Raw genomic sequence first — 25,866 nt, 5'->3', positions numbered from 1 at the left:
GCCTCCACAGTTTACGTCATATTAATAGTTTCCTACTGATGCAAACCAGACCATTACATCTCTAAAAGTAGTATGGGAGGTCGAGCCCTGAGCTATCAGGCTCCTCTCCTTTTGAATCATCTATCAGTCAGGGTCCGGGAGGCAGACACCCTCTCCACTTTTAAGAGTAGGCTTCAAACTTTCCTTTTTGATAAAGCTTATAGTTAGAGCTGGATCAGGCTTGGACCAGCTCTTAGTTATGATGCTATAGGCTTAGACTGACACACTGGGATCCTGTCTTTCCCTCTCTCTCCTCTCTCTGCTTGTCACTCACTTTACCTCTTCCTGTCCCATTAAAGTTACTAACCATAGACCTTTCTGGAGTCCCTGAGCTCCCTTGACTCATAGGTTCCTCTGGATCTCTGCTGCTGTGGATGTGCCAGACTCCAGCTGCTACAACTACTACTATCCCTCTCACCACCATCATCTCTCTCTCTTAATCTCCCTCTATTTCTCTCTCCAACATGGTCTCAGCAGATGTGTGTCTAACATGAGTCTGGTCCTGCTGGAGGTTTCTGCCTGTTAAAGGAAGTTTGTCCTTGCCACTGTAACTTGCTAAATGCTGCAAAGTGCTCTGCTCATGGTGGATTAAGATGAGATCAGACTGAGTCCTGTCTTGAAGATGGGACTGGATCTTATCCTGTCTTGATGTTTGGGTCTTTGTTAATAATAGAACATAGAGTACGGTCTAGACCTGCTCTGTTTGGAAGGAATCATCAGATAACGCTTGTTGTGATTTGGCGCTGTATAAATAAAGATTGATTGATTGAACTAAGCAAACAAAAAGAGCCAGATGTGGAGGTCTGTGGGGAGCTGATGTTGTTTTAGAGCACATTCAGGAGGGTTAGAAGCCGTAATGTCTCACATCTGCACAAAAATTATAGGGTAGATGTGTATCTTCGTCCACGTGATGTAAAAGTGTGTTTACCTTGGTCAATATGTGGAAAATCTGTGGGTACATCAATCCTCTTCTGTGTCTGTGCTCGGCTACACGAAGAACCTCGGCACTGACCTGTGATAGAAACACAAGCAGCACTGTGACGGAGTGAAACTTCTCCACAGGAATCATGATGTTCATCCATACAGGAGAAAGGTGTCTCCTTACCTGAGGCAGAGGGGGCGTGGTTATGTCCATGTGACTCCGCGTCGCCATAGACAACAGTGACGGAATGTTTGACCCGCTCCCGTTGCCTTGGGAAGCGTCTCCAGAGGCAGAGCCCCCCCTTCCAGCAGGATCCTCCCACCGCGAGGGCTTGTCCGTCAAATGGCTGAAAGGGACAGGAGGGGGTTGTTCAGTCACCTGGTGTGGTGCTCATCATGTCTGCACATGTGTTTACATCACAACAGAGTTTCTGCAGAGGCCGCGCTTCTTCACACACATTCACAGAAGCTCGTTTTGAACATTAAACCTTTAATTCTGGATATTTTGGGATGGTTAAAAATCACACGAGGATTTCCGGTTTATTGTTTTTCTTGCAGCTCAGTCCTCCTCCTCAGAAGCTGTAATCCCTGAAACACTAAGCTGCAGCTGGCTACTCTACACGGTAAGCTTGTTGACAAAAAGTCAGCCGGTCTACAGGTGTCTGTGACACAGAGCTGCTGCAGACAGTGCTCATCTGGAGGATCAAACTAAGTGCATTCTGGTACCAATAGGCGCTTTTCGACGCAGGAACTTTACCCCGGAACTAGGAGCTTTACCCCTGAACTGGGGACTTTACCCCTGAACTAGGAACTTTACCCCTGAACTAGGGACTTTACCCCTGAACTAGGAACTTTACCCCTGAACTAGGGACTTTACCCCTGAACTAGGGACTTTACCCCTGAACTAGGAACCTTACCACCTGAACTGGGGACTTTACCCCGGAACTAGGAACTTTACCCCTGAACTAGGAACCTTACCACCTGAACTGGGGACTTTACCCCTGAACTAGGGACTTTACCCCTGAACTAGGGACTTTACCCTTGAACTAGGAACTTTAACCCTGAACTGGGGACTTTACCCCTGAACTGGGAACTTTACCCCTGAACTAGGAACTTTACCCCTGAACTAGGAACTTTACCCCTGAACTAGGAACTTTACCCCTGAACTGGGGACTTAACCCCTGAACTAGGAACATTACCCCTGAACTAGGAACTTTACCCCTGAACTGGGGACTTTACCCCTGAACTAGGAACTTTACCCCTGAACTAGGGACTTTACCCTTGAACTAGGAACTTTAACCCTGAACTGGGGACTTTACCCCTGAACTGGGAACTTTACCCCTGAACTAGGAACTTTACCCCTGAACTAGGAACTTTACCCCTGAACTAGGAACCTTACCACCTGAACTGGGGACTTTACCCCTGAACTAGGGACTTTACCCCCTGAACTACATGTGAGTGAATGTTTGGTACTTATGCATTATTTATTTAACTTGTTAGTGAAGGGAAGGGATGCTCACTTGTAGAATAAACAAAAATCTACCTTATTCCATGATTTGTGAATCATGTTTGTCTACTTTAAGAAGCTTTAGTCTCAGAATGACAAATCCTTAAAGTCCTTTAAGGTGTTGTTGTTGTATCTGAAGTGTTTTGACAAATATTAATTTATCAATTAATCAAATAATCTATACCTTATGACATTTCACTTCACTCTGTGTAAACAAACCTTAAAAATACTGGACATAAAATCAATAAAATATCACCACTGCAGGATACTGGAGAAACATCATCTTTTGAGCTTTGAGAATTTTTAATTGTTTTTAAATTTGTGTCTTGTGTATACGATTTTAAATGGTTTGGCCCCGCCTCCACTGTGTCAGTTTATCAACTTCCGCTCAGTGGACTCAATTAAATCCACAAGAATATCTTCGTTTAGAAATTGCAATGTACCCTTTCACTGTGCTGCCTTTGGGCAGTCAGCTTTTTCTGTGAAAGCCACAACTCAGTGGAACACCTTACCGGAGGATATTAAGAACTGTGAATCTCTCAGCAGCTTCAAAATCAAACTGAAAAGTCTGCTAAAGGACACTCCACACTGTAGCGTGCGTGCGTGCGTGCGTGCGTGCGTGCGTGCGTGCGTGCGTGCGTGCGTGCGTGCGTGCGTGCGTGCGTGCGTGCGTGCGTGCGTGCGTGCGTGCGTGCGTTAAAACAATGTAATGTTTTAATTGTGACCTGCCAAGGGACTGCAGATGTAAGCTAACTCTGGTACAATATATCAAATGGTGACATGTATGTTAAATATTGTAAATGGTCCCTTTACAAATAAATAAAATAAATAAAAAATAAAAAAAATTCTCTTGATCAATTCACTGCTTCGGTTTTGGAAATCTCTTTCTACGTTTGTACGATCACTTCTACACCTTCTTCCTTCATCGTCCGTCTGGCTAAAGGCTGAAACGCCAACTACAGCTACTCACCCCTCATTCTCCACCCCACCCACAGACCCTTTAATTATAACCTTTACACCAATATGTGCAAACACACTGACACATACACATAAACCCTTTTATTCCAGTCTTTGCCTTCTCAATGAAACTTGAGTTTCCTGCCTTTCTTTCTATTTTTAAATATATGTTTAAGCTACTTTGTGTGATTCTAAAACTTTAAAGGCAGCACAAACATCATCGTTTACAAGGATTTGATCGGACAACAAGTGGACTTAACAGCCAATAAGCCCAAATGTCTGAGTGCTTGTTAAGTCAGCATTTCAATCAGCAACTAAGCTCTCCTTCTGATTTGTCAGAAAGTGTGTTATGTCTGTGCTCCATCTATTTCCCAAAGTTCAATTCACTCGAGGAGCAAACAGCTCTCTGAAATCCCACACTGTGTAACTCTTCTGTTGGTGCATCTTACTTTGCGTTGCTGTCGTTGGGTTCGTCTCCATCCGATGACGAGGAAGGAGACGGAGAAGGACCGGACTGAGGCCCGGTGTGATGGTTGGGTAGTCGACTTCCTCCCTGAGTGGAATCGTACGGAGCGGACCAATCTGTGAAGCCCATCTTGCCCGTCAGTGAGTCGTTGCAGTCTTGGGACGGTGGCGGGTTCTGGAACAGAGGGGTGGAGCCAGGTCCGTATGGTGGATTTTGAAAGGGTGGCTTAAACCCTTGAACCTGGGGAGGAGGGAACTGGACGGAGGAAGAGAGGAAAATGAGTGGAACAGGAAGGAAAACAGGGGAGCAGAGAGGAGAGAGTACGGAGCAGGAGGGAGAGAGGGTGCAGTCCTGACCATTCCCAAACCCTGACCCTCCTTTAATGAGCCCACGCTAAAACAGATCCACATAAAGAGGAACCTACCTGATTCTTTCCAGGCTGCATCGGTCCCATATGGCCAGGTGGTCCCCCAAAAGGATTGGGTCCAAACCCAGGTACTGCAGCAGAAAACAGGAGATGTAAACTGATGACTTGTAACGTGATTACATAACGGCGTGGGCGGACGGTTCGGTTTCCTTCTACTCACAGATGAAAGGCGAGGGCCCCATGTTGGGCGAGCGTGGTTTGGAGGCAGCAGAGAAATACTCCACAGCTTTCTTGAATCGCTCCACCTTGTCCTCCATACGGGACTGAAGAGAGTGGAAACAAAAGACAGGCTGGATTTTACACCTGTTGACTGAGTAACGACTCCTTACACCAACAAGAAGAGCCAGCAAGTCAGCATCTAATGTAATCTGATGTCTGTGGCAGCTAATCTAATTTATTACGAGCATGCAGCGTCATGGGAGAGTTTCTCAAAACAGCAGCATGCTAACATTCGAGGCCTTTAATCGATCAGCGGTGTAAAAATATAAGATTTATTATTGTCCAGCTCTTGGGAGTGAACACAGACACAACTGGGCTTCAGTTTTAACAACCTGCTTCCTTTAAGACGTAGATCTACATCATAGAAGGAATTTGATTCAAGTGATCTTGGTAGCTCATGTTCTTCATTAGAAAGGGAACTTTATTTCTGCTTTCAGCAAATAACATGAATAATTGCTCATAAGGTCGGACTGCTCGATGATGTCACTGACAGGAAGCGACCACAGAGCCACTTAAGATCGAAACACTGGGACGATAGGAGTCTCTTGTTCTTGTGTGACTCAAGTTTTAATGACGCTCTTCTCCTCTGTTGTGGAAACATTTCCACAAAGTTAAAAACATTTCCTCTGAAGACACATTTACTCTTAGTCATTTTAAGATATTCTGTAAATGTTGCAGCCTGTAACGATTCAATTCCAGCGGATCTGTGTCCAGTCCGTCTCCGATCTGTCACAGAGTTTCTATTCTAGTCAAAGTGTTAACTTCAACTGGATCCACTCTGTTGCGTTCTGATCAGGCAGGTCGGTGCCTCCGGATCAGATACACAAGACTTCTATTTGTGCCGGATGCCGGAGCACGACGCATCAATCTCAACAGAGCAGATGGAGCGGGACAGGAAGTCAGGCACCAAAACAAAATGAAAAACATCTGGTTAATTTTCAGAATAAAACACTCTGTGTTATCAGCAGATCGTATTTCACTCATCACTGTCACCTCTCTCTCTTACTCCCCTCTATCCCTTTTTCAAGACCCAACTCGGTCTCAGCAGATGTGTGTCTAACATGAGTCTGGTTCTGCCTGAGGTTTCTGCCTGTTAAAAGGAAGTTTTTCCTCACCACTGTAACTAGCTAAATACTGCGAGGTGCAATGCTCATGATGGATTAAGGTGGGGTCAGACTGAGTCTTACCCTGTCTTGAAGTTGGGTCTCTGTTCATAATTGGACATAGAGTGGTCTAGACCTCCTAGGTTTGTAAAAGCGTCATGAGATCACATTTGTTGTGATTTGGCGCTATACAAATAAAGATTGATTGATTGATTGATTGACTTAACTACAACAACAAACCGTCATAATGAGCAGAGCCAGGCCTGGAGTCAACAGGTCAGAGGTTTTCAGAGGACCAGAAAGACAACATGGATGAGGAGAGGAGGAGGAGAATCATTGATTCCTTGAATCCAGTGATTACCGCGGGAAAGCATCGGTCACATGATTCCAGCTGTCCGGCGGTCCTGTTCCGTGCTGCGTTCTGAAAATGCTACCAGTGTTTTTTTTTACACAGATCCGTGTAAGTCCAGGGTAAAAAGTGTTTGATATTCTGTTGATTTCAGCCTGACTTCTTCTTCGGATAACAAACACTGTGCACGTTGCAGCATTTACCCGCTATGACATGAAACTGGATAATCCAGTTCAGCACATTGAGTAATATAAGGTGTGGTGCCGTCGTACATCTCAGCACTGAGGTGTGAGGATGCCGACTCAGGTCTTTGTCTACACTAAGGATCTATTCAACCATCAACAGCAGCAGGTCTGTGCGGTCAGAGATGAATGAAAATTTACACACGCATACCTGTGACTGTTTGAAGACATCTCTGGCGATGGCGTCGAGGTTTCCCAGGTCTTTGATGGAGGAGACGTACTCTGAGACGGCCTTGATCACCACCTCGCACGGCGGCAGCACCAGCTGATGAGCTCGCACCTGAGAGGGAAACAACACGAAGGTTTTAAACCCACCTAAACGCGCTCAGGTGAGTGGTGTGAAAGAGAGGCACCACTTTCTCATGCTATTGCAAAAGAGAGAATTCAAAGTAAGCTTGCAACAGAAGAGTCATGATGGAGAGGAAGAAGAGGAAGTTGACATCGGTGCTGGTTGTGTTCCCTATTAAGTAATAATCTAAGCACATGTAGAACTCCTTATAAGCTTTGTTCTAGGAATGTCCTGTACTCTAACTCTACAGGTGAGAGGCACAGCTTCTAAGATCTGCTGGATGTCTTTATATCTTATAAATTGATCATAAATCTACGAAGGAATCAAGCTAGAGGATATCATTTTAGTGAAAAAGGTGGAAGCCGAGACAACTCAGAAGACGCTGTGAATTCAAACACGCGAGGCCCAGAAATACAGCCATGACAACAAAGCTTCCTCCGTGATCAAATATTCAGACCACCACTGACAGAGAAGCACAGAATTCATTAATAACTGATGAACATTTCAGGGTTTTGTCCGGCCATTTCACTGAACATAAACCATCTTTAAAGTTTGAGGTAGAAGAAAATGGGACTCACTCAAATCACACAACTTTACTACTCCTGGATGTTTCCAAAAATCAACCAGCTACTGGGAAAGGTAAACATCTTAAAGGTGACATATCATGCAAAATTGACTTTTTAATGGTTCTTTACCTGAAATATGTGTCCCTGGCATGTCTACAAACCCCCCGAGAATGAAAAAAATCCATTCTGCCCCTGTTTTGATTTCTCCACCTTTCTGTAAATGTGTGTGAAACGAGCCGTTTCAGACTTCAGTGTTTTTGTTACGTAACAACAATATCCGGTCTGTCACGGAGTCAGAGCTCGGAGCTTGTTCAGCCCATAGACTGTATAAAATAATACTGAATCCCTCCCCCGTTTTTCATTACCTGCACAAATGTGTGCCAACAAGGAGCTTAGGAGGGAGGCATGCTAGTTGTAGGCTGTCTTCATAAACACAAAGGTCGGTTTTACTCCCCACGTCTGCAGATTTGAAGATCTAGTGGATGATTTTTATTTGTCATGGATAAGTGCTAGCGCTAATTAGCATCGCTACATAGCTATATGTTCATAGCTGTAGCTGTAGCTGTAGCTGTGTACCAAGACACACGTCGACATACTGACAAATAAAACAACAAGAAACACTAAATCTGTGACCAATCCTTCAGAAAAGGTCCTGCTGCCTTTCTGGCAGAGGTCGGTTTTACTCCCCACGTCTGCAGATTTGAAGATCTAGTGGATGATTTTTATTTATCATGGATAAGTGCTAGCGCTAGTTAGCATAGCCACATAGCTACATGTTCGTAGCTGTGTACCAAGACACACGTCTACATACTGATAAATAAAACAACAAGAAACACTAAATCTGTGACCAATCCTTCAGAAAGGTCCTGCTACAGGCGCCTCTCCGTCAGGATCAGATTCAGAGGGTTGAAGTAACGTGATCTCTGAGCAGCCGTGTATATTCAGCCAACATGTAAACATTAGATCAACGTGCTGGAGAGCCGAGGCACATCCACTTCCGGAGGGGGCGTGGTCAGAGGGAAAACAGAGTGTTCTGAGGAGGAATGAAGAAGAGGACTTTTCAGGCAGACCAAAATCTGATTTCAAAGTGTTTTTTTGAGCATAAACTTTAAAGACATGTTTTGGGGACCTCTTAGACCAATATATATTGATGAAAAAAGCGTGATATGTCCCCTTTAAGGCTTGGTTGATGCCTCGCCCTCACCTGTACACCTTTTTAACTAGTGGTGCAACGGATCATCGTTGATCCGTGATCCGTACGGATGCCTCTCCACGGTTCGGCACGGACGTGGTCCGCGGATCGGTTGATGGAAAAAAAAAAAAAAGAGGTTGCGCGTCTACTCACTCGTCAAGCGCAGTGGTAGTCATGGCAAGTGAAGGAGCAGAGGAACATTATAACCCTCCTGCATCTTGTAAGTCACATGTATTGGAGCATTTTGGTTTCCCTGTGAAATACAGTGAATGCTGAATGTGCTTGAGCCACGTTATGAAATTCCGTCGCGCACCCACTAGACCAGAGGCCGTCAATACACGGCCTGCGGGCCGCATCCGGCCGCCTATTTGTGGCCCCCGAACTGTTACTCCTTCACTCTGTGTTTTGGTCGGGGCACCGCGTGTTTACCGGGATTTTTTTCTCCATGTCAACGATACGCAGACAGGCTGTTACTGGGTCACTTAGAGTCCAATGCTGCGAGTGCAATGTTTAACTTTCACTTTCGTTTATGGAGCAGTTCGCATGTTGGCACTTTGCCAGCTGTAGGACCCTAGAATAAAACGGTGTGTTCACAGTTTGCTGCTCAAAGAAAAGTGGACGGTGAAAATCAGCAAATGAAAGAAGAATGGAGTGAAACTTTTGAAGTTCCTCTGCTCCTTCACTTGCCATGCCATGCCATGCAGTGAATGAGGCAGGACTGGGCCCACAGATGCTTTGCACATGCAGTAAATTTTGAGTTGAATGTTTTTATTTAATGGGCAAAGAGTTTTACAAAATAAATAGAGGGACAAAGTTGTATTTGTCTTGTCTTCTTTCTTCTTTTTTTTTTTGTTGATCCGAAAAATGATCCGATCCGTGACTCAAATCTGTGATACGATCCGAACCGTGAGTTTTTTGATCCGTTGCACCCCTAATTTTAACAGTGTTCATCATACAGAACGTTCGGCTTTGTTTCCTCTCACTCTTTTAAAGGGGGAAAGATGCATTTGGTATCGTTTTTGACATGGAAGACGACTACGTTCTTTTAAATGATTCATTGATAATTGATTGTTAACATTTCCAAAGATCGATCACAGAGAATACTTATAATGTAAATCACTAGTTGGTTTGATCATGGCCAGAGTCTTTTGCTGCATGTCTTCCCTCACTCTCTACTCCTTTAGTTTCCTGTCCCTCTGCAGCCGTCCTGTTTAATAAAAGGTCAAAATTATGCAGCAAAAAAAATTCATGCTCTGTAATGAAGCGATGTTAAATTGCATGTTCTTAATAAATTAAATAAATGTAATGCAATAGAGTCAATTTAAAAAAAAAATGTAAAGACATTTTCATCTGAAAATAAAAAAAAGTAAATAAAGTGATTAATTAATTAATAATAATACAAATTAAAAGTTCATGGTCTGTGCTGGAGCGATGTTAAATTGCATGTTCTTAAATAAATTAAATAAATTTGATGCAATAAAGAAAATTTTAAAAATGATTTCAGACATTTTTCACTAAAAAAACAATACAATCAGTTAATTAATAAATAAATATTTGCTCTGTATTGAAGCAATGTTAAATTTCATGTTTTTAAAAAGATTGAATACATTAAATGCAATAAATCAAATTTTAAAAATATTTTCATACATTTTTCTCTATAAAAAATAAAATAAATCTATTAATTTATTAATTAATTACTTAAAAAAGGACAATGCTCTGTACTGAAGCGATGTTAAATTGCATGTTCTTAAATAAATTAAATGCAATAAAGTACATTTCAAAAATGTTTTACGACATTTTTATCAAAAAATAAAATACAATAAATTAATAAATTAAAAAGAAAAATAAAGAAATAAAAAAAGTTCATGCTCTGCACTGAAGCGATGTTAAATTCCATGGTCTTGAATACATTTAATAAATTAAATGCAATAAAGTACATTTTAAAAATGTTTTCAGACATTTTTCTCTAAAAAATACAAAATAATTAAATCACTAATTAATAACTTTAAAAAAGTATTTTAGAGACGAGCATTTCTGAGGATGTTTAAATATTTGGACTGTTTAATAATCACATTTGAAGTCTCACTTCAGAGATGGATTCAAACAGGTGAGAGTAGAAAGTGTTCCACACTCGCCTTCTGTAAGCTGATTCTGCTCCTGTTAGACTAACACTGTTAAACATCTAATTTATCTGTTAGCTCTTATTAGAGACACTAAATTCCCTCTGTTGTCACACGCCATTGCTTCTATTCATGGAGGTCAGCGCCGACAATTAAATTAAGCTTTTAACCTCAGACACAACATATGTCTCCATCACACTGCAGCGCCTCCGTATGGCCGCGGTGCCACTACTCCAGGACGTCTGATTGTACGGTGGAGCTGTAACACAAACACCAGTGTGTGTTACAGTGGCTCGGCTACAAGTGGAGTTTCCTCTGCTCACACCACCTCCACGTCTGAGATCACACTCTGACCGCTGAGTGTAACATCTCTGGACCGTGTATTAAGAGGTGTTAAAACTGTTCTATATCTTACATATGCTTCATGGTCGCATGCTGTGAGGACAAAAACACAAATAACCATTTATTCTGGTCTGAAGTTTAAATTTCAGATTTTACTGATATTGGGTTTTTTCCATTTAGAGAAATATCTTTAACAATCTTTAACTTTTCCCAGTGCTTTTGTACATAGCCAACTGTAACTATTCTGCATTTCTGTATATACTTATTAGTAATCCAAATTATATTATTTCATTAGTATTTATATCTTATTTTATTCCTTCTTTCTATTAACATCTGTCTGAGTGCTGATGTCTTGGTGGACAGTTTGTTGAGCCTACAGTGTATGTTCTATGTGTCTATGTCTGTGGAAATGCAGAAAGGTGCTGTGGAAAAGAATTTCCCCAAGGAGAGAATAAAGTCTAAAGTCTAATATTCTGACTTTTTCATTCTGTGTAGAGGAGCATTCCTTAACAACTGAGTTTCCCCTGGGATAAATAAAGTATTTCTGATTCTGATTTCTGAGAAGAAAAGAGAAATGTTAGCTGTAGTGGTGAAAAAGACTCCTGCACACACTCGAACAAGCATTAAATACTTTTTAAAAAGAAAACTAGACTTTGTTTTGCAGAGTTTTGCAGACGGGACGGTCGTCTTTTTGCAGGAAATGAAAAAAAGTCAATTTTTCCTGTAGATGTTTAACGACTCATTCTCTCTCTCTGTTAGTGGGAAGCTTTTTTCACACGTTGTCAAACATCTCCTCTTAAAAATGGATTTGATTAAAAAAACACTAGCTCTACTAGCTCCTTTTATACTATACTTAAAGAAAATGACACTACAAGTACGTCATATTTAAAAAGCACATGGGAAAGAGAACTTAATGTTCATATCACAGATGATAACTGGAAGGATGCAAAAACATTGAGTGTATGTAATAAGAGGGAAGGCAGTTCAATTAATGATATTGCACAGAGCTCATATATCTCCTTCCCATCGCCATAAATTTAACCCAAACTCATCCCCACAGTGTCAAAAATGTAAGACAGAAACCGGTCTCACACACTGCCTGTGGTCATGTAGAACAATCCAGCAGTTCTGGCAGATCACAGAACAAGAAATGAACAAGATCCTACATATTGATACAGAAGGTAGACCATTATCATTACTTCTAGGTATACCTAATGTTACTGTTACTGATGAATATAAGAGGAAACTTTATAAGATGTTAACTTTCTGTGCCAGACAGTGTATTCTTTCAAACTGGATTACAGATAGGGACCCTTCCAAGGTACAGTGGCAGAGAGTTACACTTGAATATGTCCCACTGGACTACTTAACCTGCAGACTACATTCCAGAGACGATGTTTGCCGTAGAACATGGGAACCCTTCCTGGTATTTATTGGGCTAAATTGTGCTATAGACACAACTTTTTAATATCATCACTATTATTATTATTTTATTTTTTATTCTATTTATTCCCTTATTTTCTTTTCCTCTATTTTTGCATCTCTGCAATGTACATTGTGAATCCTGTGCCTGACGCCTGTATTAACTTAAAGCTGGGGTTGGTGTTCAGATTTAGATACACTTTTTGTTATACTGGTTAAAATGATCTTTATGTCCTGATGGCGATCAATACATAATGTGTTCTTAAAAAAGAGTGAAAAAAGACACTATCTACAGCCGGAGTAAACCTGGGAAAACACCAACCAAAATTGGGTGCCAAAATTTTAAACCATTCAAATCCTGTCCTGCCGTTCTGCCCGCCTCCTGCGTGTACATTTCCCCAGCGTGTACTCCTCTGAGTCCCCGTCTCCTGCCTCTGCTTCCCCTGACTCTACTGACTGCCCCTCTCGCTCGACCCCGGGCCTGTCCCCTCTGACCTGATGAGGTGCTTTGCTCAGGACTGTAGTCCGGATCAGAGTCTAAAAAGCTCTCACCACGGGGCTCTAACAAGCAGAAGAATGAATGACATTCAGTAAGTCCTACAGAAAATGTAGATGTTGTAGCGTCCGTCCGGACGCTGTAGGGATGACGAGCCGATTCTTGAACATGTTGAGTTTTACTAACCGGTCACTGTCGGCCGTGATCACGCCAACCAACAAAACAACAATCAATGTTTGAATGAATGAAGAACTTCTCCTCTTGTCTCTCCTCTCTCCTGCTCACACACTCTACACCTCTCCTGATGCCTTCACTGACCGTCAACACTGTAGGAATTAAGAACATCTACACTGAACACGTTTAACAAACAGTAGAGCAGTATTATATTTGCTATAACTTTTCTCCTGATATCGTGTCACCGGTACAACTGGATAATGCTAGCATGACAGTTGTGAGTGCTAACAGCAGCCATGTTTGTTTGTGTTTTTAACTTTCACTATGATAATGTTTTGATGAGGACCGGTTTTGAATCAGTCACCATCATATGGTCGCAAGTCAGCGGTGCTCGTGCATGTGAGCGGGGGGGGTCGTTTAGTAGGAGCTCCGAGCTCCGAGGGAGGGGTTAGACGAGTCCTGAGGAAATGCTACATTCAAATTCATGCTCTAGTTTTCCGAGACTACCAACCCCAGCTTTAACCTGAATGCTAACCATGATATATTGTACCTAAAATCTCTAAAAGTAGTATGGGAGGTAGAACCTTCAGTTATCAGGCCCCTCTCCTTTGGAATCATCTACCAGTCAGGGTCCGGGAGGCAGACACCCTCTCCACTTTTAAGAGTAGGCTTCAAACTTTCCTTTTTGATAAAGCTTATAGTTAGAGCTGGATCAGGCTTGGACCAGCTTTTGTCATGCTGCTATAGGCCTAGACTGCCGGGGGAACTGGCACACTGACACACTGGGATCCTAGCTCACCCCCTTCCCCCCAACCCCCTCATCACTTACTTTAACTCTGCCTGTCCCATTAAAGTTACTAACCATAGACCTTTCTGGAGTCCCTGAGCTCCCTTGTCTCGTAGATTCCTCTGAGCTGCCGTAGACGTCCTCCTGCTGCGGACGATCTGGACTCCAGCGGCAACAGCTTCTACGTCTCGTCTCATCACTATCACCCCTCTCTCTTACTCCCCTCTATCTGTCTTTCCAGACCCAACTCGGTCGAGGCATGATGGCTGTCTAACATGAGTCTGGTTCTGCCTGAGGTTTCTGCCTGTTAGAAGGAAGTTTTTCCTCACCACTGTAACTAGCTAAATACTGTGATGTGCAATGCTCATGATGGATTAAGGTGGGGTCAGACTGAGTCTTGTCTTGAAGTTGGGTCTCTGTTCATAATTTGACATAGTGTGGTCTAGACCTCCTATGTTTGTAAAAGCGTCTTGAGATAACGTTTGTTGTGATTTGGCGCTATACAAATAAAGATTGATTGATTGATAAAGATTGATATATATATATATGTGAGCCAAGTGTATATGTTTTGTTTGTTAAAAAATCTAATAAATATAATTATAATAAAACACTGACGATTAGAAATAAAAGTACGTCTGAAGAAAAGGTCTCTTTACATGTGAAGTGAGTCAGGGCTCTTGTCATTGTTGGACAAAGTCCAGCATTAAGCGATTACCGCGGCTAATATTTTCTAAGAGGAAGACGTGGTTTGCGGGGGACTTTGGACTTTTGAACATATGTTACCTTGAGAGAAGCTAGTGGGTGTTCTGGTCCCAGCAGACTCCAGTGGAAGGCAGCCAGGTCCTCATCAGGCAGAATATGATTTCCTGCAAGAGAGAGACTCTTATTAGTGTTTGCTCTGTCAATGAGCGAGGACGACACACACAGAGGGATGCCAAAAATACAACTCACAAGGGGTTTGGGTTTGTGTGCGTGTGTGTGTGTGTGTTTCAGTGAGACAGCGTCAAAAATAAATGTGCGTCTGGTTTTGTGTTTGTGGAGACAGCTCCTCACCCAGCAGAGCAGCAAAGCAGGGCAGGTGCTGTGTCTTGAGCCCGAGCTGCCGGGCGGCCTCAGACAGCAGGTACTGATGTGTGGTCAGGTTCTTGCCGTTCCAGCTCAGTTTGAGCGCGTGCGAGGAGAAGTAGGCGGGTACGTTGCAGAGGGCGAACTCAGAGTCCTGAGCGATGAGGCCGGCAAATCCAAAGTCCCTGTACAGAGACAGCACTTCCTGGTGGTGGTCCTCCAAAGTCTGTACAACCTGTGGATGCAGAGAGGACACACTCAGGATGCTGCTGGCATGAAAACACAAACATGGCACCTGCTTTTGACGGCAGATCACATCACCTGAGAGGAAACCTGGATTGAAAACCGTCTGTTATGACATTTAAAGAAAGACAACATATTGGTTCACAAAGAGTCCTAACATTTCTCTTCTTTTCAGTCTTTAGTTGTATCTAGATTGTCTGCTTTATATTAATGCTTTGTCTTTATGTTGAATGTTTGAATTGTGAGCGTCACTCAACAAGCCGGTTGAGCATAGATCAAACATTCTTCAGATCAGTGCGTTTATTCAGTCGTGGTGATGATGGCTATGACTGAGAAGGATGATGATTCTCTACCTGAGCACCACGGTCATATTTTAAACCCACATTTGAGGTTTTTGAAATAAAGAATGATTGTTTGAATTGTTGTAAATCTCTGATGTGTTAACCACACAAACTTCATCACAGCAACAAAACATCAGCATCTAACCCATAGACATTTCTAGTCCATTTTTGGGGGTGCTGAAGCCCCTCTAAATTGAATCCCAGCACCCCTAAAATTTGAGATTTTTTTTTTTTTTTTACTGTATGTCCTTTTTAACAAGCTGCAAAAGTTTAAAAACCATACAGTACTGGGTTGAAACGTAATATTTTAACAACAAAAATACAGCAGCTCCACTGTGTTTAACATGTTGTGCATTGCATTTGAAATTAAAGTCCAAAAAATAACTCCAATGTCAATTTTTGGTATTTTTGGTACTCACTATAGGAGGCTGGTTTACTCCAGAAACATACATACTGTTTATGTAAATGTTGAGGAGCTGCTGTATCAACATGAGATGTCTTTCCCCAGAAATAAGGGTTACCATATGTTTCTTTTATGATTTTAATCCATTTCTCTTTTGCTGTGGCTCAGCATTTAAATAACTTTTATCAGATTTGATGGTTTAGTCAGACTTTCCCAAAAAGTGTGATACTTTTCTTTCACAAATGTGGGAATGAAATTGCATTAAAATGTACAAAACAGTGAAATTTATCTTGCACGGCTCAGCAGCTCCAAACATCCGATCCTAGAATCGCCCCTGATCTAACCTGAGAGAGAGCATGTGGAGGTCTGGAGCTAACACACTGCTTTGATTCCAGATGAACATTGTAAACTTGTCTGTGCTTGTAGTAACTTAGTTTATATTTCATGGTAGACTTTTTAGATATGAAATCATGTTTTCTAGAGAAACAGAACGGAGCAGAATGAACACCCATGCGTTCTTGACTGACCTCATGCTTTGTGAAAATACATTTAGAGATATTTTAAAAAGTACTTTGAATACTTCAGTATTTCTTAAAAAGGACTTTAACTCAAGTCATAATTAAATGGAACAACTTTCACTTGTATTGGAGTAATGTTTGAGCAGGGGGAGCTACACTTTGACTTAAGTAATGATGACTTGCAGTTTGTCCACCACTGTTAACATGAAAGCAGTCACTGCAACTTCCTTAGAGGCTGCAGCTTGCACTTATGCATGGATTAAAGTGAGGATGTCAACAATGAGTGAGTATAGATTAACTGATTGTTAAGAACTTAATTGAACACATTTTTTTGTTGGGATTTTCTCTCACGTGGAACAAACATCATGTGGTCTCATATTTGGTTCAGCTATCAGGGAGGTGTTTTAAGTTTAAAGCATGTTTGGATGTGAATCAGCTGACTGAAGGTGTTGATGCTCAGCTGAGTGACAGGTCTCCATGAGCGCTATTTTTCTCCGCCGCCGGACTGATTATGACCCGGTTGCGCTCCCGGCTGACACCTGACCACGTTCACATGCTTATTTCTCTCATTAAGAACGAGTAGACAGAAAACTGGACTCTGAGAGTCTGAAATGTGTTTCTGTTCAGTTCCCTTGTTGAAGTCTGAGCCTTCACTTTCAGATTATGAGCCTGCTCCACATGTTGATATTCAGCGTGTTTAACATTTTGAACACCTCAATACGATCCGTAGATATTCAACACTGTCAGTTAGGGCTGTACGATAAATCCATTTAATCGATTAATTCACATTTTTGGTGTCAGGCGATTTAAAAAAAAAAAGGAAATCTAGATTTTCTCTGTAACCTCCTCCATTGGATCTTTTTTCAGCAATAGCATAAAGAATTTAGTTTTCAAGGTTTATTCTAGAAAATACAAGTTTTTTTTCCACAGGATGTACTTTTATTTTTACTTTTTTGAAGTAGTTCTGGTTCATGGTGCTTAAAGTCACTGTCAAATAAATGATTATTTTCATGAGATGGAAAATGAAGTCTCTTTAAGTTGTACTGTAGCTTTGTTTCAAGCTAGACACCTAGCTGAAAGTTATCCTGCTTTTATTACTATTTTCAGGAGAAAAACACAAAATCAATTAAAACTGTAAATTGAGTTTTTTGTAAAAAAATAAATAAATTTAAAAAAAAAAAATTGGGGATTTTATTCCAAGGCCATATCGCCCAGCCCTACTGTCAGTTATACATTGTGCTGTGAAGGAAATTTTGATTCAGGGGAAAAAAACGCATTTAGCATTGAAAACTTTTACGTCTTTTTTAAAGATTAATCAATAATTGATCGTTAACATTTCCAAAGATCGATCACAGAAATACTTGAAATTTACATCCCTAGATTAAAGAGTTGTTTGGTGCACATAAACTTTAAATACACTTCGATGAAGTTCCTGAATATATATTTGTGGACCAGTTCTGCAGCAGCAAATATTTCTTTAGCATTAGCAGAGACACACCTGTACCTGGGGCTACATGTTCGCCTCAGAGCACAGAGTTATGGTTTAAGGAGCAAGAAGGCTTCACATTATAGTAGAATTTTAAAGTGTCTCCTCTTATGTGGAAACTTAACTACATTCAGTTACTTCATTAAAAATCAGTTGAATTAGCTGTTAATCTGCCCTTCAAATGAAGACCCTACCAGGCAGAGGGGGGGCTGATTATGAGGAAAATGAGAAATCACGTAAAGTAGAACTAAACAATCTATTTCAGGACGATCAAATATCCGCAATCATTTTAAAAAACTAAATCATGCAAGCGGCACATGTAAGGCTCAGAAGGATTACTGCGCGCTGTGTGAGCAAACAGTGTAATTCAAACTGAAGTGAGATACTTAGAGCTGCAGAAATAGGTCGGATTCTCAGAACGCATGTGAAGAAATCGAGCAGGTACACATGGGAACTGTGAGTAACCATGCTGCACATGCACAAGGAGCACCAGAGTGTGCTGTGCTGTAATGTGGGTGGTGTGTTTTTCCTTCTCTACCGGTTTGCATTGTGTTTCTTTAAAACGCTAACATGCAAACAGACTGGAGGGCAGATGGGTAAAGTTGAGAGGAGAGGACTGAAAGAGGCGATCAACGGTTTCGCTGTGTTCATGGAAGGGCCTTTAACGGAACATGATGAGTCACATTTCCTTTCTCAGACATGTTGTGGTATCCTCTGATCATACGAGGGACCTAGCTGCCACATTGACCACCTCTCCTTACATCACATGGAAAACTGAACGAATAATCAAACTGTACTCATTATTCAAATACTCCCCACAGATTAGGATGAAGTAACTCATTACAAATGCACCACTGTCGGGCACCAGAGGCCTATAAATAGAATATCCACTCAGCAGTTGTTCAACAATGTATGAAAGGTTCACAGAGTTCATGTTATGTAATATATAGGCTAAACTAGATCCTCATGTTGAACAGTACATGCGCCTCAGAAGCAGGAAGCTCTTCCTTCATACATCTTTAAAATATCTGTTGCACTGAACACATCGGTGCTCCCTGCAGACCAGCATCCCGATACATCCACGAGAGCGGAGCGAGCCAGCTGGAGGCAGAAATCTATGATCTGCTGCAAAGACACGGCCTGTTCGCCCGAGAAGAGCATGCACGGCTTTGTGTCAATTAATACTTTTATCACTCTGATTCGTGCAATCTGTTTCTTCTGATAGCTGTTCATCTTTAAATGTGAAAGAGGTGACTTCAACAGGAGGAAGGAGTTTCATTAAGTCTGACACAAACTTACAATGACTTGCAAAACCTCAGTTCTTGACCAAATCCAAATAAAACACACTCAAAGAAATATTGCAGCCTTTCATTCATCGTGCTTGTGATGTCTGGAGAGTCTGCACAATTTGAATTATTGCATTTATTTTTAAGTTTTAAGCAAATAATGAAAACATGAAAAGGGTAACTCTCTGCATGATTAACATAATGCATGAGAATCCCTCTGATGTGATGCTACAGTTCATTCACTCTGTCCCATGGCATTATTAATTCATAGGGGTGTAACGATTCATCCACTACATCAATGTATGGATTTATATTCCTATGATCAGACTACATCGATCTGTGCTCGGCAAGTTGTCCTTCCGGGACGAAAAATATCGATCTAACATCGTTTTAAAAAGGTAATAAATTGATTGTATCGATACTAGGAAATAACACATTGGATTTAATCACGGCAGACTTTATATGGATGTGGGGTTTCTTTCACTTTTAATGATAAAGACGTTAAACGTTACTCAATTCAGGCTGCCTGTCAGTGACAGCGAGAAATGATCAAGCCACCATTGCGGTCCAGCGTCTGGAAACACTTTTACAAAGACGGAGATGTTCTAAATAAGTCGCTCGCTGTTTGTACGATATGTAAAGGTCAAGTAAAGAACCACAGCAACACCACAAATCTATCCAACCTCCTACTAAGGCGCCGTGGGGTTTCACACAACGTTTATATCCATGATTCATTTATACCTGATTCCCTTACAAGAAACAACAGGAATCTAGGACTGTGCAGTATCAAGGGATTTGTTTCACAGTCACACTGGTTGAATTTTTGGCTAAAAAGTTACTGAATAGATTTCAAGTCACTGAATCGCTTCGGATCTGATCGTTCTAAATGAATCAATATCGTCCTTTAATCGTATCGGCAACCACGAATCATGATACGAATCGAATCGTTACACCCCTATAATTTAATACTGAAATTTAACAAATGAACATGTATGACATCAGATGATAATCTACATCACTCACAGATACTGTGAGGGCAATAATTAGAGAAGAAACTGAACTTTACTGCTAATCTAAATCTGAACAGAGTCCTGCTCCTGGACGGGTTGTGTGCAGCATAACTATTAAAAGAGGGACAGCTTTGTTACAGTAAAACCTCTGACTTTGCATTAACCAGGCCTCCCTCGCTCGCTTACACAGGAACCTGCAAGCATGAACATATCAGCACCATTCTCGCCTCCCTCCACCGGCTCCTTGTCCATTTTAGAATTACATTTTAAGATTTGAATGTTTGTTTTTAAGTCACTAAATGGTCTGGCACCTCAGTACATCATCTACACCTCCTCCAGAGCACTGAGGTCTGCTGATCAGATGCGTGCCATGGTGACTGAGCTTTCTCAGTGGTAGCTCCTAAACTGTGGAATGAGCGACCCACCCAAGTCAAAGTGGCCCCCACCCTGGATACTTTGAAATCACGTCTTAAAACTCATTTTCACTCCTTGGCTTTTAATACAGCATGAGAGTTTGTGTTGGTCTGTTTGTCTTTTAATGTAGTGTATTTTAAATTGTACTATTATTTATTTCTACAGTTTGTATTTGTTGTGCAGCACTTTTGTGACCGTGTTGTTTTTAAAATGTGCAATATAAATGGAATGGATTGGGCTTGAGGCTGAACATACCGGACTCACTCTGTGATTGTTCTTCTTGGTACATTTGGAGTGAGTGTGCAGAAATAAACACTATAATTGAGCCTGTAGCTGCACTCACAAACTGAAATGAGTTAGAGGTGTGACGTTCGCGAACGAGTCGGTCTTTTGAACGGCTCTTTTAAGTGAACGATGAGAACCGATACGCAGTTGCGAGCCGTTCATAAACATATAAAAACAACTTTTATTATCTGGTGGTATTTGTTGTGTAGCTGTTGTATGCGTCTGCTATTTGTGTAATATCAGATAAGATAAGATACTCCTTTATTCATCCTGCAACGGGGTAATTCATGGAGTTACAGCAGCAAACAAGAAGGTGAACATGTACAAGAATTCCAAAGAGAATATATATAGAGAAAGTTGTAACTCTGTAACTGTGCGGCTGCCTATCTTGGCCAGGACTCTCTTGGAAAAGATATTTTAATCTCAATGAGCATTTCCTGGTTAAATAAAGGTTATAAATAAATAAATAAAATATGCAGATTGCCCACGCTGCCTTCACGTGTCACCTGTGTGCCCCATGAGTCTTTTGCTCACACTTAACGCTACACTTTATTGTTTACATTGTTTTGATGTGAATTCGAGTCAAGGTGCTGAGCTCCTGTTTGTAAAGTAGTTCAGGTGTAGAAACACCAGGTGGGGTAGCACAGTTTTGCATTCACACTTTTATAATGTCTTAATTTTTATTCTAGTTGTATTTATATTTTTTATATGCATATATATATTTTTTTATATATTTTTCTGTATGGTTAAATTTTTCTTTTTGCAGTAAAGTTGTTTTGCATGGAAGTTATCTGTGTAGTTTTTAAAGTGCCACAAAGTTTTTTTTGGTGAGGGAAAATTCAAAATAGTGATCTCACTGTTGAAGCATGGAGATATGGCACCATCTTATGGAATGTTTACAATGCCAAATGAAATTATAATCAATATTTCAGTTTATATATATATTGGTGGGATGTGTGAGTTTGAATTATTCTGATCCAAAGTGTATCTTGTAACTGCTACCAGTGATAGTTCCCTTGATAAAACCAGTTACCCCTGGTTGACTTCTAAAACATAAATAAATATATCAATGAGTCAAAGAGCCGGTCTTTTAAACGGCTCTTTGAAAGGGAACCTCAAGATCTGGTTCCCTTCAGAGAGCCATAAATCCCCTCTCTTGAAGGAGTTAAAAACCCAGCATGATGTAAGCTGATCATGGGCGTGCAGAACCACAGAGAAAGTGTTGGATTAACAGCAGCACAGTATATAAATGACAACAACACAACTTATTTTTCTGTACTGTTAAAAAGTTCTTTTTACAGTAAAGTTGTTTTGCATGGAAGTTATCTGGAGCCTGTGTAGTTTTTAAAGTGCCACAAAGTTTTTTAAGTGAGGGAAAATTCAAAATAGTGATCTGACTGTGGAAGCATGGAGATATGGCACCATCTTATGGAATGTTTACAATGCCAAATGAAATTATAATCAATATTTCAGTATACATATATTGGTGGGATGTGTGAGTTTGAATTATTCTGATCCAAATCTTATATTATATCTGCTAGGGGTGAGTATAGCCAAGAACCTCACGATACGATATTATCACAATATATCACGATATCGCAATATTGTGATATATTCCGATATTCTACACAGTTAACTAAGAAAAAATAAGGATGGTGTAAATGTAAATCACACAATACTACTCAAAATTGAAAGGACAAATTAAGTCAAAGCTATTTGATTGAAACTACTTTTCCACTTTTGAAATACTGAAGTTGTATTTTAGTTCCAACTCGGCTAAAATATGAATTTTTATTATAACAAAAATATCGATATTAAGAGTTGAAATATCGACATCATATTGGAGGTCAAAGTATCGCGATATATTGCTTTATCGATATTTTTTCACACATCTAATAACTGCTACCACTTTTATATTTATAGCTGATGTTATTATTATATTTTATTTTTTTATTTGTATGTCTTATTCTTATGCCTTGTTCAAAGAGAGCACAGTTTACCAAAGTCAAATTCCTTGTGTGTTCAAGCATACCTGGCCAATAAAGCTGATTCTGATACCAGTGATTGCTTCCTTGTTAAAACCAGTTACCCCTGGTTGACTTCTAAAACATAAATAAATATATCAATGAGTCAAAGAGCCGGTCTTTTAAACGGCTCTTTGAAAGGAACCTCCAGATCCGGTTCCCTTCAGAGAGCCATAAATCCCCTCTGTTGAAGGAGTTAAAAACCCAGCATGATGTAAGCTGATCATGGGCGTGCAGAACCACAGAGAAAGTGTTGGATTAACAGCAGCACAGTATATAAATGACAACAACACAACTTCACACAGCCATGGTCACATTGCTCACCCGCACTCGGAAGCGGAACATGGCGAGGCGGACGCAGTGGCTGAGGCAGGCCGGGGGCAGGAACCATGCCCGGGGGGGCGGGGTGGCCTTGCTGCCGACGTGGTTGACTATCAGCTGCGCGGTCTGTCGCTGGCCCTGAGCTCGCCGCGCCCACTCGGGCCAGCGCTCCTTCCCCAGCGTGCCGTTGAAAACCACGACCAGCTCCAGGCCGCCCTGGTACAGACACGCCTGTGACAGGGCGGCCAGGTAGCCCAGCATGGCGTTCCACTCGCCCCCGCACACCCAGTCCGTCTGGTAGCCGCCGTAGAGGCGCTGCAGGCCGGAGTCAGCGTCGATTAGGATCCTGGTGGGCGGGGGCGGGGGAGGCATGGGCCCGGGGTGATGTGGGTGGTGGTGTGGGTGATGGTGGTGAGGGGGCTGGCGGGCCGCGGTGCGGGCAAGCTTCAGGAGGTCCACCGGGACTGCGGCCCCTGGACACCGCTTCTCTAAGTACTCTTGGAAGCCCTGGACCCCCATGACTGTGTTATTGAGCCTGTGGGTCTGTCCGGGAGCAGGCTCTGAGTACGTTCTGTACGCCGTGTTTGTGATGTGATGTGGGGCGAGACTGAAGCTAGCTGTGCACTGCAGGCAAAGCTAACTCGTCTCCGATGTGTAGTGACTAACTGTGTTAAAGTTAAACCCTGGAAAACAACTTCTCTGTCCCTCACACTGAAATGAGTCACCATGCACGGCTGCACCAGAGTGTCAGCTCTCCCCTTTACCTCTTCCACTCTCTAAGCTCTCAGTTTTGGTCGTGGCTGCTCACTTTAGTGTCCATCCCTGTGGATTTTTTTGGTTAGATGCCAGCAAGGCCAGTGTAGCTACCTACAGCCAAAAAAAGTTCAACATGTTTCCTGCTCCCATAATTTGGCTCCAACATCACCAAAGCTTCCACGAATGTTAGTTGGCAGTAAAATAACGGAAATGCAGCACGGTTGGTGGATAGAGTTGGAAAAAGGTCTAGAAAATGATTGTGCTGCTGGTTTGTGAGCATGAAGCAGATGCTGCTGTACTGCGCATTAGTTAGCTACCCACAGGCTGGATGGCCAGTCCGCGGACATGTTGAACCGAGCAGCCTTGCAAAAGACGTTATTTTCCACCTGACAGCTCCAAGATGTGACTTTAACTCCGCGCAGCCGCAGGTCAGCTCCAGCAGGTGTGTAGCTGCAGCGTGCTGGCTCGTGGGTGTTTGAATATCAATTAAAAAAACACAAACTAACAGCTCTGTGCTGCCTGGCTGTCTGACTGCCTGGCTAGCTGTGCTCTAACATTGGCTAACTGTTAGCTGTTAGCTGCTAGCTGTGCTCTAACATTGGCTAACTGTTAGCTGCTAGCTGCTGTTAGCTTCTGTTAGCTTCAGGGTCCCCGGCGTGATTTGACGCGTCAACTCCCGAAGACAAGTCCGGGGCGGACACGACGCGGAATGAGATGGATGTTTGACGAAATAAAAGAAAAGTAACTAAAAGAAAATAAAAATAAAAGCCCGATGGTGCCTCCCTCGCTTTCTTCCACACTCACGGCTTCATGTTGCAGAGGGGAACGTTACTTCCAAGCGACATCAGCCATCTTGCGACTTCCTCGCGGCCCAGTGGAGTGGGAGGGGAAGGTGGAGGGACTGGAGGGAGGAGGCAAGGCTGGTGACGTCGCTGGGAAATGTAGTTCTATGACGACATCACGTACGATTAAAAGACACGAAGTGAGAGACGTAGGGGAACTACAACTCCCAGTGTGAGGACACCAACGGTTGAACGAGGATGAAAAAAAGTGTAGAGAATTTCTCCAAGTGGCCCAGAAGTGATTCTTTGGATTAAACGCCGTTACTTGACCGACATTTCACTCGGACGTGTTTCTATCCGTCTTTAGTTTGACTCAGAAACTATAAATATAATAAAAGTAATGCCAACACACGGTTAAAGCGAGAAGCTAATATTGATGCTCTATTCTCAGGGTAGCTGAATCACTTGAAACACCCCCTGGTGAAATGAGAAGTCCAAAACAAACACATTAAACCTCAAACATGAACATGTGTCAGTGGAATAATGTGTAATACACTGAGAGGTGTAACAGGTAGACTGGCCCTGTCCCGTTCATGTTCAGTCTGTGAGTATGTCGCCTCCCTGTGGCTGGTCTCCTAGGAAAAAGTGATTTTAAAAAGGGAAAAACTGGGACCAAAGTAAGTCCTGGAAAAACTGGAAAACAGTTGACCAGTTTTCCAGTACTGGAAAACACCTGGAAAATGGTAGAAAACGGCAAATGTCCTGGGAAAATGTTCCAAGGTGACTGTGTGACCTGACAAGGTTAAAACAAAAATACATCCCCATTCAACATTTGTGGCCATTTTTGTCTATTTTTTTATTTATCTATTTAGGTAAATTTATGCACTGATTATTATCATTTATTTATTTCAGTAAGGCAGCTCCCAGATTCTCTTGCTGGCTCTTTTGTTTTTTACTTAGCTAATTTTTGAGAAAAGATAAAGCTGAGATGAGAGTTGCCCATCATTGTTACTTGGTTGCACGAATGAAGTGCTGTACATCTGCGGTTGCATTATTCTATAATCAATTTGCCATCATTCTTAAGTAAGACGCCTTTACTTGACCGACATTTCACTCAGGCGTGTTTCTATCTGTCTTTAATTTGACACAGAACCTGAAAATATAATAAAAGTAATGCTAACACACGGCTGTCGCGAGAAGCTAATATTGAAGCTCTATTATCAGGGTTGCTGAATCACTTGAAACACCCCCTGGTGAAATGAGAAGTCCAAAACAAACACATTAAACCTCAAACGTGTGTCAGTAGAATAAGGT

General features: G+C 41.8%; 1 protein-coding gene across 1 annotated transcript in view; it reads right to left on the bottom strand.

The window, feature by feature from the left end:
• Nucleotides 1–24,670, bottom strand: part of fam120c (family with sequence similarity 120C) — a 40,491-nt gene extending 15,821 nt beyond the window's left edge. Inside the window, exons 1-9 of the mRNA XM_034694910.1 lie at nucleotides 23,018–24,670; nucleotides 14,672–14,918; nucleotides 14,402–14,484; nucleotides 6,382–6,510; nucleotides 4,478–4,580; nucleotides 4,315–4,388; nucleotides 3,874–4,145; nucleotides 1,145–1,307; nucleotides 968–1,051 (exon numbers count right to left, since the gene is read on the bottom strand). Coding sequence (XP_034550801.1) covers nucleotides 968–1,051; nucleotides 1,145–1,307; nucleotides 3,874–4,145; nucleotides 4,315–4,388; nucleotides 4,478–4,580; nucleotides 6,382–6,510; nucleotides 14,402–14,484; nucleotides 14,672–14,918; nucleotides 23,018–23,533 — 1,671 coding nt within the window. The 5' untranslated portion in view covers nucleotides 23,534–24,670. The remainder of the gene's footprint in view (nucleotides 1–967; nucleotides 1,052–1,144; nucleotides 1,308–3,873; nucleotides 4,146–4,314; nucleotides 4,389–4,477; nucleotides 4,581–6,381; nucleotides 6,511–14,401; nucleotides 14,485–14,671; nucleotides 14,919–23,017) is intronic.
• Between the last annotated feature and the right edge of the window lie 1,196 nt (nucleotides 24,671–25,866).

Source organism: Notolabrus celidotus, chromosome 11 (assembly GCF_009762535.1).
Source record: "Notolabrus celidotus isolate fNotCel1 chromosome 11, fNotCel1.pri, whole genome shotgun sequence".
Classification (NCBI taxonomy): domain Eukaryota; kingdom Metazoa; phylum Chordata; class Actinopteri; order Labriformes; family Labridae; genus Notolabrus; species Notolabrus celidotus.
This window is presented reverse-complemented; position numbering and strand designations above follow the sequence as displayed.